This window comes from Zingiber officinale, chromosome 7A, assembly GCF_018446385.1.
Source record: "Zingiber officinale cultivar Zhangliang chromosome 7A, Zo_v1.1, whole genome shotgun sequence".
Lineage (NCBI taxonomy): Eukaryota > Viridiplantae > Streptophyta > Magnoliopsida > Zingiberales > Zingiberaceae > Zingiber > Zingiber officinale.
Window position 1 is genome coordinate 110530 of NC_055998.1, and position 15262 is coordinate 125791.

General features: G+C 44.6%; 1 protein-coding gene across 11 annotated transcripts; it reads right to left on the reverse strand.

The window, feature by feature from the left end:
- Positions 1-1854: 1854 nt before the first annotated feature.
- Positions 1855-5190, reverse strand: LOC122000602 (vegetative cell wall protein gp1-like). Of its 11 annotated transcripts, XR_006117189.1 has the most exons (6): positions 4269-5190; positions 4013-4114; positions 3742-3869; positions 3284-3398; positions 2782-2868; positions 1855-2263 (listed from the first exon to the last, which is right to left on the reverse strand). XR_006117189.1 is itself a non-coding variant. In XM_042554964.1 (2 exons), the coding sequence occupies exon 1, from the start codon at positions 5100-5102 to the stop codon at positions 4695-4697; it is 408 nt and encodes a 135-aa protein (XP_042410898.1). In that variant the 5' UTR covers positions 5103-5190; the 3' UTR covers positions 3912-3983; positions 4269-4694. The 11 variants fall into 11 exon arrangements, 1 of the variants encoding a protein (XP_042410898.1); XR_006117194.1 differs by lacking the exon at positions 4013-4114 and having other exon boundaries at positions 3284-3378; positions 3742-3825; XR_006117192.1 differs by lacking the exon at positions 4013-4114 and having other exon boundaries at positions 3742-3825.
- Between the last annotated feature and the right edge of the window lie 10072 nt (positions 5191-15262).

Consider the following 15262-nt stretch of genomic DNA (forward strand, 5'->3'; position numbering starts at 1 on the left):
AAAATAAATATTAATATTATGAAAAGTTTCTAATTTAAAAAATAAGGGTATTTTTGTAACTTTATCTATTTAACTTTCATTCTCCTTCCTTTCCTCCCAAACAAAGTAACATAGATTACATTAATGAACCTTCCCTCCTTCCCAAACAAAGAGAAATTAAATACTTTACTTCTTCTCACTTCCCCTTCCTTCCTCTCCCTTCTCCTTCCGTTAATGAACCTTCCCTCACTCCATCCAAACATAGGGTAAGTGTGCAGGCCAGAAACTTAGGAACACAAGAAGTCGAGCAAAAGACGTAACTAGCGAGAAGGATGATAAGGTGCACAAGAAGGATATGCGCGACGTTCGAGGAACCATAAGCCGAAAAGGAAACTTAATCGAGGAGAAGGTCGGAGTTAGGTTCGGATAAACTTAACTCTGGTTAGTCGGAGAATCACCTACGCGAAGAACTAAGCGAAAAGATCAGCTTTGAGCTGAGTTGCCTTATGGAATGCGTCTTTCATAGTTGAAAGACGCATTCGATAAACAGTACGAAGGTACCTTCCAACCTTTGAAGGCATATTCCATGGCTTAAAGGCGCCTTCGATGAACAGTACGAAGACGCTTTCGCTAACCGTTAACTGAGGATAAAGTTTTATCCTCGAAGGATAAACTCTATCCGATGAAAGATGCCTTGGACTTCTTTGGAGGTGCCTTCAAGCTACGAATAACTTTTTCAAAAGACTATAGAAAGACCCATAGACATAGGAAATCATCATCAACTGTAGTATTCATTTTCTAACAACTTTTTGAGCATTCAACGCATGTAAGAGACTTTTCCATCTTCACCAAAGGAGATTTTTTTAATACTTTTATTTACCTTAGATTAATAACCACTTAGGTTGTAACTAAGTAACTCTTTTGTCTCTTTCTTTTAAAATTGTTCATTTATTTTTATTATAATTGTGCTACTGCTACTAATCCGAATTGAAATATTGAGAAAGACTTATTTGATTTTCATATAGATAATTCACTCCACTCTTATCAATCCCGTTATGCCAATGTTACTTCAATCATGTAATTTAGAAACGAACAGCAAGAGACGCCTAAGATAAGGTAAAATAATCTTTTCATACAACAACGAATGTAAAATCCTTGACAAACTCTAATTTGTATAAAATTTTATTTGAAATATATTTGTCTCTTGGTACGACTATTAATTAGTATGTGTGCACCATCAAACTTGTTACAAGAGAGCGCATTGCAAATGGGCAAGGCTTCTGGCAGAGCTAACAACCTTGATAGATAATATTGCAAGAGATTTGATCATTGAACATGAATCCATAGGTCTCAAGGGCACCACATGATGACCTACTCAAGCGGTAGCTCAGGGGCCGAACGACAATGACAAAAAGGAGCCATGGGAGAGAAAAAATAGGAAGCTAAAGAGGAAGCTAGCCCGGTAAGAAATTGGAAGAAAATAAAGTACCTAGTTCGAAGATTTTATTTTATTTTTCTGACCAACCCAAGGGGATGCAATTACCTTCCACTTACTCTATCTTCATAGAGGTTATAAAAAACAGGACGGGTTGACGGAGACGTTGGGGGCGAGTGTATTCGTCTTTCTGCCACCATAGAGGTTATAAAAGGTAATATATGTTAGTATGTTTAACAGAAAACCATATACAAGAAGGGGATGCAATTACCTTCCACTTACTCTACCTTCTTAGAGGTTATAAAAGTTGATATATGTTAGTTTGTTTAACAGAAAGCCATAAACAAGATCACTTGTGATTATTACCTCTGGTTCCAAATGCTAGTGACACTGTTTCCAGTCTCCTTTTCATAGTTACTAACCATATGCAAGTGAAGAAATAAAGGGAAACTAGTGATCATCAGGTTTCATTAGCATCCTATAGGTTTTATACCATCGCAAGCTAGTTATTGTCAACTGGAACACACAGCTAGAGAGTATGGAGATGCCAGAGGAGCAACACATGCAAACTGTAGCAAGAAATGCATGCGGATACAAGATATGTCAATTGACTCCAAATCTTCAGACCAAAAACAAGAAAAAAAAAAATAAAAATTCCATGAATTAGAATACAAATATACAGAATGCTTCGTTACCTTAAGCCTATCAACAACAATTAAACATTTCTTCTCATCTCGAATATTGGTATAACCATCCATCATTGTGTGATATATGTTAATAGAAACATCCATTCCTTGTTCTTCCATTTCTCGAACCAAAACTTCAGCTTGAGACATGTTGTCACTTTGACTGCACAAGGAAGTGGTTTGAGAAAATTACAAGTATCCCTATCTGCTAAAGAACCAAAAAAAAAAAATTTGATGTAATCTAAGATTTTCCATTATCTGGAATGAAGACAGAATTCTGCATGTCTTATTCATAAAGATATATTGTTTACAGGAAGTATATTCTGAAATGCCTACTATAAAGCTCTTAGGTAGAGTACTACTCAAGTTAAAAAGATGAGTATAGATCAGAGCCATCATGAAAAATTGCTTGATTATAAGATATACCACAATAAAATTCTGGCTAGCATACTTGAGGATTAATATGAGTTACCGACATGCATTACTAAGATTAGGCTATCCAACACACTAATCTGAGAGGTAATGGCATCTCAATCACAGCATAACTTTGAGAAAGCACATAACATGCATCAAGTAGTGAAATATAAGAAATCGAGTGATATTTTGAAATGGCAATCATTCCAAATAACAAACAGCAGTATCACAAAAGCCATATAAATCCATAAAAAAAAAAATACTAACCAATGTGCGTAAATGATGTTGCTGTATATTACACCATTCAAGGAAGAAAACTTTTGCTTTGCCTCTTTGAAGTAGATATCTGCAGATCTTCCAAAGTAGCAAAGAGGTCATCAGGGAAAATTTATTAGATCAAAAGTAACAAAGATGCATTAGACAGCATGTAGGCAGATCTATATCTCTTTAGTTTTTGACTGAGAAGTAAAAGAATTTTGTATCAGCCAAATCAAATCACAATCAACATTTACAAGTAGCCTGATAAAATCATGCATATCCCAGCTGATTAAACAAACATTACTTATATAATAATGGAGATGGTTGAGATGACAACATGGATTGCAAACTCAGGAATGTCATAGTCTCGTATCAGTTTGGTTATGAATTCAAGCAACAAACAATGATTAATTCCTTAGCTTCTAGGCTTTCCACATCAAACATATAACAAAAAAATGGTGGGTTATAAAAGTTAATGACAAATACATGAATTATCGAAAGTAATACTCACTCAGCATCGAGGACTTCAGCAAGACAAAGTCAACTCAACACCCTCAGTCTTCATTTCATCAACGCAAGACAAAGCCCCAAGCATATCTCTGGCAACTGCATAAGCGTGAACAAGGCTGCATGAAATGAATTTACTTTAACGCAAGAAATGAATGCTTAAATCAACATGATCATTCATAATGCCAAAAGTAAAGTGTTCACAATGAACTATAGAACATGAGGAAAATACTAGAGAAGTTTCAGGCAATTATTCATTTCTTTGGGGAACAATTTTGAATTAGAAATCACTTGAAATTGTTCTCCTTTATTTTCCAATTCAGCATAGATATATCTAGCTATTTTCGAAATTGTTCTCCTTTATATTTTTCACACTTTTATATTTTCACACTTTTTCAAGAAAGTATTTACTACAAAAATCAACTAACACAGCATAAATATGATAATTGTATAATATGTTACCTTGTAAATATGCGTTCATCTGGTTCAATTCCTCTTGCTCTCATGCTCTCAAAAGTTGCTCGTGCATGATGTTTATCACCTCTTCTGGCATAATACTTGACCATCAAGAGATAATCTCCTAAAGAGGGCTGAATCATATAGGTTAATAACTCTCAAGTTTTGAGAATGTTATTTAGATGAGCAAAGTTATTTTAAATACTTATTTGGTAACAATGATCCTAGGGGTTGAAGATCCCTGGAATCTAAGGACAAAGAATTAATTCAGGCTTACCCATCAATAGCAAAGAGAGGCGGTAATGTTTAAAGAGCCAAATTCATGTCTAGACTCAAAACTCCTAATGCACATTGCTTCTTGTTGTTGATAATCTTCAACCTCAATGCAAAGAAAATTAATCTACCCTAAGATGATTGTTTTATATAAACTATGTCATCCACTAGAAGCATTTTCTATGCTGCGGAGGGGATTTTATAGGATAACAAGGATAAAAAGGTCAAAAATAGCGGTACAGGGGAAGAAAGATTTGTACCTTCGGTATTTTATCAAACGCCGACACTACCGCTTGCCAATCCTCTGGCTTAGTGTCCAAAACCTTCACAAATCTATTGCTAGCATTCCCCGTCTCCGCATGCAACTTCGACTTGTACTCCCTACGATCCGACCCTGCTACCCAGTTCATTTTCTCTTCCTTCCTCGCCCTCTGCTGACTCCCGTCGTCCAACATTACAGTCAAAACCCTCCCATGGAACTCCACTCCGTCAAACTCCACCCCCCTGACAGCCGAATCTTCAGCAGTAGGACCACCGTATCACAGGAAACAATACCCCACATTGCGCTCCGGATCATCATGAGCCCTGATCAACTCGCATTTCTCCACGGGTCCGAATTGGCGGAAGAACTCGACGATCTCGTTCTTCTTGACCCATCGCAGCAGATTCCCCACAAAAATCTTTCCTTAAACACGATATTTGGCAGCGTCGGCCATGGAATCAGGATTTACAGCAGGCGAGGAGGGACCTTCGACATCGGAATCCGATGGCAGGGTTTCCACCGGAGGGGTCGGTGGCAGCGGCGGAGGAGGAGGTGGAGGAGAGAGCTTACTGGAAAGCCAGAGCTTCGGTGCCAAGGGGTTGGTGGTGGAGGGTTTAAGAGCGGTCGAAGGGGCGGTGTCAGGCTCAACAGGGGATGTTTGCCGGAATGGAGGGTTCAGGGGGCGGCGAATGGTGGCGGAGGATAGCGGCGCGGCGGCGGCTGCTGCAGCTTCCGGCGGTGGCTTATGGGAAGCGCGAGGGGAGAGGAGGACGGAGGGTTTGACAACGAGGGTCGCGGGAGAGAAGGAAGCGGGGACGAAAAGCAAATCCATCAGCGATTTGATTGGTGAAGGGAGTAGAATTTCATGGCTCAGCGATTTGGATTTGGAGAGGAAGAAGGGCGTCGACTGTCGAGCGAGGCCGCATAAGATAACGGGAAAGATAAAGCGGGTGATTTTCATTTCACCCTAATGTTTATTTATTTTTGTAAGAAAGACCTCCTAAAATGTTTACATTAAAATATAATTTTAAATAATTGAAAGAAAAAAAAATATTATTTTAATCTCTGACTTTTAGCCGTTGTATTGTTCACACTACTAAAAAAATATCTGACAAGATCTTATTTGTAGTATGAATAGGCTTCTAACTAACCGACAAATGTAAGGGGACGTTTGGTTTAGGATAATAGGAGTGGGGAATGGGAATGGGAATGAGAATCATTGATTCCTATTGTTAATATTTGGATTATAGGAATAGGAATACAAATAAGGGAATGAATCCTTGAAATTTGGTAATAACTCATTCTCATGTACCTCTCCTTCAATGAGCCATTACCCTATTTTCATCAATCAAAATATTCCCTTATTCCAAAAATACACTTAACTTAAAACTAAAATTTTCTCCATTAATATCAAATATCAAAATATATTTATTTATTTTTTCTTTCATATCACTTATCTCTTTTTATTCTCTCTTATTATATTTTCTCTCTCATCATTTTATTTCACACACTCTCTCTCCTTAATCTCTCCTATCACACTCTCTTTCCTCTTTTTTTTCTCATTACACTTTCTCTCTCATTATACTTTCTCTCTCCTCAATCTCTTCCATCGCACTCTCTTCCTTCTTTTTTTCCTCATCACACTTTCTCTCTCATCACACTTTCTCTCTCCTCAATCTCTCCCATCACACTCTCTTTTCTCTTTTTTCTCATCACACTTTCTCTCTCATCATACTTTCTCTCTCCTCAATCTCTCTTATCATACTTCCTCCTTTTTTCCTCATCACACTTTCTCTCTCATCACACTTTCTCTCTCCTCAATCTCTCCCATCACACTCTCTTTTCTCTTTTTTCTCATCACACTTTCTCTCTCATCATACTTTCTCTCTCCTCAATCTCTCTTATCATACTTCCTCCTTTTTCCTCAACACACTTTCTCTCTCATCATACTTTCTCTCTCCTCAATCTCTCCCATCATATTCACTGATCCGGTAGTAAAAGTGGGCCCCCCTTCTTGCAAAGTCAACGCCAAGTGGAAGTCACCGGAACAGCCGCCCACCCAGAGGAGAGTGTGGTCCGACCGGACGGACGGCCGTAGACGGCCGGTCCGATTGGACTGCCGGCCGGCCGATGGAATCGAGTACCCGGAGGGGTCCGGCCGGCTCGCACTTATAGTTGGGAGGCACCCTGTCAAATCGGGATTCCGACGCTCAGTTAAAAAGGTCATGGACCGAGCTGACCTTTTGACCGACCACAGTCATAAAGCACCCCTATTTGTTAGTCTCCACAAAGCACAAGTAAACCACTGCGGATGTCCGGTCGGATGTTTAGGTATCTGTCCGCTCGGACTACAAGTTTGGAGCAAAGGAAAAGGCCAGAGGATTTCTTTCTTTGACAACCTGTAGGTTTCACGTGTGTGCCATGCTCCAAATCTTGTGACAGGGGATTCTGCTGTCCCATCGAGGGCATGCTTTGACTGTAGCGATATGGGTCAGGTAAACTTTCTGACAGCCGCGTACCTAGGAAAGGACAGGTAAGCTTTCTGACAGCCGCATACCTAGGATAGGACAGAGGACACTTATGCACCTTGGTACGCGTGCCCAAACCTTTCACAGCTCTATATAAAGAACCTCAGGTTTCACCGACGGAGGATTCTGGGTACGTACTCTGAGACTTTGGGAGCCACCTTGTTCATCGTAATTTACCTGACTTGAGCGTCGGAGGGTCGTCGCCGGGAACCCCCTTCCCGGCCCGACTTCTGTGCAGGTTAGCCGGAGCATCGCGCCACCAGTTGGAGATCTACATCAGCGAGTCGGGGCGCCACGTGCCAGTCATTGATTTGGTTGGACGGGATCAATTGGCGTCGTGGGAGCACTGCATTCGAACAAGAGCAATGGACGAGTGGACGACAACATACGGTGGCGCTTTCAGCAGAAGAACTCGAAGCTCCGGTCGAGATGAGGGCTGCGAACTAGTGGAGCAAGACAAAAACATCGGTAGAGCGGCGGAGCAACAAGCAACATCTGCGTCTGGTGGCCGAGCGGAAGCACCTCCAGCCACCGTCGCATTCCATCGGGCCTTATTTCGCACCCCTGAAGCCGCACCAGCTCGAAGAGATAGAGGCTCTTCTTCAGACGAAATTCCAAGGCGGGATGACAGAAAAGGAAAAGCTCCGCTCGGGCGCGTATTATTTGGAGGATGAGGACGGTAGGCAGCTAGATAGGCCGTGGAGCGCGAACCACCTCCAGCCTTACCGGGCGGGGTGAAAGGTGTGCCTATGTAAATCATCCTGAGTACATTTTTCGATTGATTACTGGAAATGCAGAAATGAAAAGTCAAAAGAGCGAATATAAGGCATTATCATCGAAGAACGAAGGCCCCGCGCCGTTCGGACGGAGGCAACTTATTCGAGCCAAAATGCCCGACGAAGTAGACCCTGAGCCGTTCGGCCATGAATACGTTCTCTAAGTTGGGTGAAAGGTGCGCTAAATATAAACTTATATACTTTTGGGTCGCCTATGTACTTGCGATGCAGGAAGTAGAAAGATGAAAGCACAGGGTATCCTCTGCTGAAAGGAAGTCCAAGGTCGCTCGACCTGGTAAGGAGTTAGCCTTGAAGGTCGTCTAGCCCAGACGTTAAACCGTAGAGCCGCGCCGTCCGGCTATAAATATCTGCGCCGACGAGCTCCGTCGTTAAAAATCGAGAGACGAGCCGGCGTCTATAATCGGAGGACCGACGAGCTCCGTCGTTAAGATCGAGAGCCGCGCCGGCCGAGCTTATAAACCGACGAGCTCCGTCGTAAAAATCGAGAGCCGCGCCGGCTATAAATATCCGCGCAGCCTCGTCGTTAAAAATCGAGAGGCGCCGGCGTCTATAAATAATCGAGCGGACGAACCGACGAGCTCCGTCGTTAAAGATCGAGAGTCGCGTCCGGCTATAAATATCCGTGACGACGAGCTCCGTTAAAATCGAGAGCCGCGCCGGCTATAAATATCCGCGCGGACGAGCTCCGTCGTTAAAATCGAGAGCCGTGCCGACTATAAATAATCCGAGCCGACGAGCTCGTCGTTAAAGATCGAGAGCGGCGTCCGGCTATAAATATCCGGGCCGACGAGCTCCGTAAAATCAGAGTCGCGCCGTCCGGCTATAAATATCCGACCGACGAGCTCCGTCGTTAAAATCGAGAGCCGGCGTTTATAAATAATCCGAGACGAACCGGCGAGCTCCGTCGTTAAAGATCGAGAGCCGCGTCCGGCTATAAATATCCGTGCGAGCTCAGTCGTTAAAAATCGAGACGGGCCGTCCGGCTATAAATATCCGCGCCGACGAGCTCCGTCGTTAAAATCGAGAGCCGTGCCGACATAAATAATCCGGGCGGACGAACCGACGAGCTCCGTCGTTAAAGATCGAGAGCCGCGTCCGGCTAGAAATATCCACGCCGACGAACTCCGTCGTTAAAGATCGAGAGCCGCGCCGTCCGGCTATAAATATCCGCGCCGACGAGCTCCGTCGTTAAAAATCGAGAGCCGCGCCGATCGGCTATAAGGACCGCCGAGCTCCGTCGTTAAAGATCGAGGCCGCGCCATCCGGCTATAAATATCCGCGACGAGCTCCGTCGTTAAATAAGAGCCCGCCGTCCGGCTATAAATATCCGCGGCGAGCTCCGTCGTTAAAATCGAGAGCCGCGCCATAAATAATCCGAGCGGACGAACCGACGAGCTCCGTCGTTAAAGATCGAGAGCCGCGTCGTCCGGCTATAAATATCCGCACCGACGAGCTCCGTCGTTAAAGATCGAGAGCCGCGCTGTCCGGCTATAAATATCCGCGCCGACGAGCTCCGTCGTTAAAAATCGAGAGACGAGCCGGCGTCTATAAATAATCCGAGCGGACGAACCGACGAGCTCCGTCGTTAAAAATCGAGAGACGAGCCGGCGTCTATAAATAATCCGAGCGGAATATCGTCGACACTGCAATTATCCGTATTCTCCGCCGAGTCAGACCGACGCTAATTTCCGCTCGGACTCGAGGTATAAAAGGTTCGGATCGGCTTATAACAAGCGATTCTGGCTAGCAGCACAGAATGATATTCGGCCGAACGGAAGAGCTGGGGAAAACACTTGCAAGAATGCACCTCGAATGCCCAAGGTATGATAGAAGACGAGCGGACAGTACAAGTGTTAGCAAGGGAACAGTGTAAAAAGATAGAGTACACGAAAGGAAAGCATTTCATTAAAATTAAAACCTTAGGCCGAGTGGCCTAAGTACAAAAAGGTTCATGTTCAGCCGAGCGGTGAAATTACAAGAATTACTCGATGTAGTCGTAGAGGTCCCTCGGAATGTTGCTCAGGAGCTCCACCTGATCGCCGGCCGGAATATTGGTGGACTCCGGAAGAAGGCCCTTCGACTTCAGATAGGTCATAGTGGCCGTAATGGCCAAGTCGAAAGCCGAGTACATCCGCTCGCAAATTTTCTCCGAGAACTCGGGCGATCGGATGTGGCTTTGTCGGAGAGCGGCGACTCGGCTCGGCTCGGCATCCTGGTATTCTTTGAAGGTTGCCTGGGAGCTTATGAGGGCCTCATTCAGATGTTCAATCTTCTCCGCATCGGCCGAGCGGCCTGCCTTCTCCCGATCGAGCTGCTCCGTCAGCTCCTTTATCTTCAACTCCAAGCCCCGGGCCTCCACGTTTTTCTTCTCCAGATCGGAGATGGCTGTGTTCTTCCGAGTGGTGGCCAGAGTTATCTTTGTGTCAAGCGACTTGACCTGTCGCTCGGACTTGGCTAGGGCGTGGGCCTGGTCAGCTGTTTTCTTCTGCTCAGCAGCTAGTAGAGTTTGAGCCCTCTTCAGCTCTTTTTGCAGCTCGGAGTAGGAAGGGCCTTGGGAGCCGCTCGGACCGCCTGCCGCCCGCAGTTGTCTTATCTCCTCGTCCGCCATAGCCAGGCGGCTGGAAACTGCTATCTCTTCCACCCATCTCTGAAGCAAGAAGGCCCAGTTGTTAAAAGCCGAGCTGAAATATTTAGGCAAAACTTAAAAAAAAAAAAACAACAACAAACTTACCCCCGTAGCCGCTTGCATGTGGCTGTTGGCTAAGTTCCGGAGGGGGATCATTGCCACGCGCGCCCGAGCGTCGGCCCACATCTCGGCGAGGGGCCCTTTCAAAGTAATGGTGTGCTCGGGCACGATGGGCCGGTCGGCTTCTCTTCAGTTGGAAGATGAAGAGTAACCCGTATGTCTTGGCCGTGACCGAGGATCGCCCGGCCGGATCGAAGTGAAAACCGCGAATGGATGGTGAGCGTTGGGTGAGCAGGCGGGGAGAAGTGTCGGCCGAGTGGCCTCAGCCGGAGCGATCGGCTCGTCGGTCGAGCGTCCGGTCGGACGAAATGGTCTCGGGCACCTTTCCTTTAGTAGCCACGGCGGCCCGATCGGAGGGTTGGACCGCGGAGGTAGCCGGCGTGAGTCTCCACCGGCGCCTCTTTGCGATGGTGTTCCTCCTCCCGACGGACCCTTCCTCGGGGCGTTGGTTCCTGGAGGGTAGCTCCGGCCTTTGTTGTTGAGAGGCTGGCGGATTCACTGAGTGCCGCTCTCTCCTTCGTGAGAACCGACCGACCCAGGCGCCTTCATTTCCTTGGAGGTGCCTTAGCACCTTCATTTCCTTTCCTTGAGGCGCCCTAGCGCCTCATGGCGAGGTGTCATGAAGAGATCTTAGATTAAAAAGCAAGTGCCAAGCAAAATTCTTACCAAAGCCGGTCGGAAGTGGGGTCCGTATAGGACTCAGCCCAAAATGTACATCACTCCCTCGTGAAGAAGTTTGTTGATGTCGAGCCACAGATGGCTAGTACATTTGCGGCGTGAAGATAATCCGGTCGGGTCTTGAATTTCTTCAACTCGGGAGTAGGAGGTAGACCGACTTGCCACTGGGTCGGAAAGTTTGGCTAACCGGGCATGCGGATATAGAAATAATAGTCCTTCAATGTTTATTGGAAGTGGGTAATTATTGAAGAAGACCAAACCGGGCCGAGCTTGGAACATAAAGGTGCCCGGCTCCTTAGGATAATAGAAATAAAAGAAGACCTCCGGTCGGAAGGGAATGTTGTGAATCTTAAACAAAACGACAACGCCGCAGAGGAGACGGAAGGTATTTGGTACTAAACTTCCGAGCGGCACGCCAAAATAATTGCGTCGCTATAAAAGGATGTCTGAGGCCATGAGACCGTGATAAATTGGTCGCGAAGACACGAAACCACAGCGGCGATGTGTGGCCGGCGGGACCAACAGGCGAACCCGATATCCTCGGGATTTGAAATTGTCGCCAATATATCAAAATCCGTTGTTGAAGCGGGATCGCGTAATAGTATACCATGGGCCTAGGGATTATTCTTGAGATGAGAGGCGGCCATGATCCGGACGGAGAAATCAAAAGGAAGTTCAAAGGCGAAGGAATGGAATTTCAAAGACGGAGCTAGGGAAGAAATGCGAATTAGATACTGGAAAGGAAGAGAGATCTAAAACCTTCTGAGGGAGATGAATCGAGGAAAGGCGCCGGAGAGCGTCAAGGCACAACAAGATCGCCGGAGCTCCACAGAGCAAAGAGAGGCAAGTGAGGGCGAGAAGGAAACGAAGAATTTATAGGGTGAGGGCCGGTCGGCCTCCACCGTCGGATCCAGGTCACGGGAATCAATGCATACATCTAGCCGTTTATTTCGAATTGCTTCGGTCACATCAAAATATCATGCAACCGCCTCCGTACTCTGATGGCATTGCTCCACGTGGCAGTCAATCATTCGGAGCATTTAATGAAGGTATGATCGCATTGATGTCGAAGATTGGCGCAGAACGCGAGGAGATCCGGCGAAAGCCATCATTGATTCATTCAAGGATATCTCTGTCGCTGACCGGGCGGAGAGTATTAGCATGGAGGAGTCGTTCGGCTAAACTCACAGTCCAGTCAGTCGGACTATGCGCCTCCTTCGACTAGACTTGAAGGGAAGGCAAGTGATCCGGTAGTAAAAGTGGGCCCCCCCTTCTTGCAAAGTCAACGCCAAGTGGAAGTCACCGGAACAGCCGCCCACCCAGAGGAGAGTGTGGTCCGACCGGACGGACGGCCGTAGACGGCCGGTCCGATTGGACTGCCGGCCGGTCGATGGAATCGAGTACCCGGAGAGGTCCGGCCGGCTCGCACTTATAGTTGGGAGGCACCCTGTCAAATCGGGGTTCCGACGCTCAGTTAAAAAGGTCATGGACCGAGCTGACCTTTTGACCGACCACAGTCATAAAGCACCCCTGTTTGTTAGTCTCCACAAAGCACAAGTAAACCACTGCGGATGTCCGGTCGGATGTTTAGGTATCTGTCCGCTCGGACTACAAGTTTGGAGCAAAGGAAAAGGCCAGAGGATTTCTTTCTTTGACAACCTGTAGGTTTCACGTGTGTGCCATGCTCCAAATCTTGTGACAGGGGATTCTGCTGTCCCATCGAGGGCATGCTTTGACTGTAGCGATATGGGTCAGGTAAACTTTCTGACAGCCGCGTACCTAGGAAAGGACAGGTAAGCTTTCTGACAGCCGCATACCTAGGATAGGATAGAGGACACTTATGCACCTTGGTACGCGTGCCCAAACCTTTCACAGCTCTATATAAAGAACCTCAGGTTTCACCGACAGAGGGGGATTCTGGGTACGTACTCTGAGACTTTGGGAGCCACCTTGTTCATCGTAATTTACCTGACTTGAGCGTCGGAGGGTCGTCGCCGGGAACCCCCTTCCCGGCCCGACTTCTGTGCAGGTTAGCCGGAGCATCGCGCCACCAGTTGGAGATCTACATCAGCGAGTCAGGGAGCGCCACGTGCCCAGCGTCTGTTGATTTCTGGTTCGGACAGGATCATTCACTATTCTCTTTTTCTCTCACCATACTTTCTCTCTCCTCAATCTCTCTCATCACACTCTCTCTCCTCATTTTTTCTCACTATATTTTCTCTCTCTTCATCCTCTCCTATCATACTTTCTCTCACATCATATTTTCTCTCATCATGCTCTATCCAATCACACTCTCTTTTTTCATTTTCTCTCATCACACTTTCTCTCTCTTCATTCTTTCTTATCACACTTTCTCTCTCATAATACTTTTTCTCTCATCATTCTCTTTCATCATATTTTTCTCTCACATTTATCTTTCTCTCACATCTAATTTTTTCTCTTATTTTTCTTTAAGGGTAAAAAAGAAAACTTTGATTTATTCCGATAGAAGATATACAACTAACCAAACATTACTTTTAAGAGTGATATCCATGCTCATACTCATTCCCATTCCACAATACAATGATTCCCATTCCGATTCCTATTTTTAGAAAAGAACCAAACGCCCCCTAACATGTTTGACAAATTCTTGCTTGAATTACAAAATCTTATTTTAGATATATTTATTTTTGGTACTATTATGACTTAGTATGTGTGTATCATCGTCAAACTTGTTAAAGAGAGAATGGTTGAAACTTGAGAGAACTGAAATTGATGTATTTGTCCTTGAATTTTAAGAATAAATTAATTTCTAACTAATTTTTACCAATGTGAAATTATTTGCAAGTTATTTGATGGTCGATTATAAATTGATCTCATAATTTATTTGTAGTACTCAGGATAATTTTGATGTAGTCAACTAAGTTTAGTTAGGTCATGTTATTTTTTATCTTTATGTCTAAGTGTACAGGAGCTTAGAAACTCAAGAAGTCGAGCGGAAGACGTAGCTAGCGAGAAGGATAGCGAGGTGCACGAGAAGGACATGCACGACGTTCAAGAGACCAGAAATCGGGAAGGAAGCTTATTCAAGAAGAAGGTCGGAGTTGGGTTCAGGTGAGAGCTTAACTCTAGTTAGCCGGAGAATCACCTACGCGAAGAGAACATCTTTGAGCTTGCCTTATGGAATGCGCCTTTCATGGCTGGAAGGCATATTCGATGAACAGTACGAATGTGTCTTCCATCTTTTGAAGGCGCTTTCCATGGATGGAAGGTGCTTTCGATGAACAGTATGAAGGCGCTTTCGCTAGAAGTTAGCCGAGGATAAAGTTTTATCATCGACGGATAAACTCTATCTGATAGAAGGCGCCTTGGACCTCTTTGAAGGCGCCTTCATGCTACGGATAACTTTTTCAAAGGACTATAAAAAGACACTTGGGCTTAGGAATTCATCAACAACTCTAGTATTCATTTCCTAATAACTTTTTGAGCATTCAACGCATGTTCGGCTTCTCCTCCTTCACCCCAAGAGACTTTTTTTAGTGTTTTTATTTATCTTGAATTAATAATCATCTAGATTGTAACTAAGTAACTCTTTTACCTCTTTCTTTTAAAGTTGTTCATTTATTTTTATTATAATTGTGCTACTGCTAGTAATCCGAGTTGAAAAATTGAGAAAAACTTGTTTAATTTTCACATAAATAATTCATCCCATTTTGTCAATCCCACTATGCCAATATTACTTCCATTCATATAATTTAGAAACGGATTGTGAGAGACACCTAAGATAACGTAATCATCTTTTGATACAACAACGAATGTAAAATCCTCGACACACTCTTATTTGTATAAAATTTTATTTGAAATATATTTGTCTCTTGGTACGACTATTAATTAGTATGTGTGCACCATCAAAGTGGTACGACTATTAATTAGTATGTGTGCACCATCAAACTTGTTACAAGAGAGCGCATTGCAAATGGGCAAGGCTTCCGGCAGAGCTAACAACCTTGATAGACAATATTGCAAGAGTTTTGATCATTGAACATGAATCCATAGGTCTCAAGGGCACCACATGATGACCTACTCAAGTGGTAGCTCAGGGGCCGAACGACAATGACAAAGAGGAGCCAATGGGAGAGAAAAAATAGGAAGCTAAAGAGGAAGCTAGCCCGGTAAGAAATTGGAAGAAAATAAAGTACCTAGTTCGGAGATTTTATTTTATTTTTCTGACCAACCCTGAGGTTATAAAATTCTTGGATCAAGG

Coding starts and splice junctions, on each gene's coding strand:
- LOC122000602 (XM_042554964.1), bottom strand. CDS start 5,102: ATGGATTTGCTTTTCGTCCCCGCTTCCTTCTCTCCCGCGACCCTCGTT.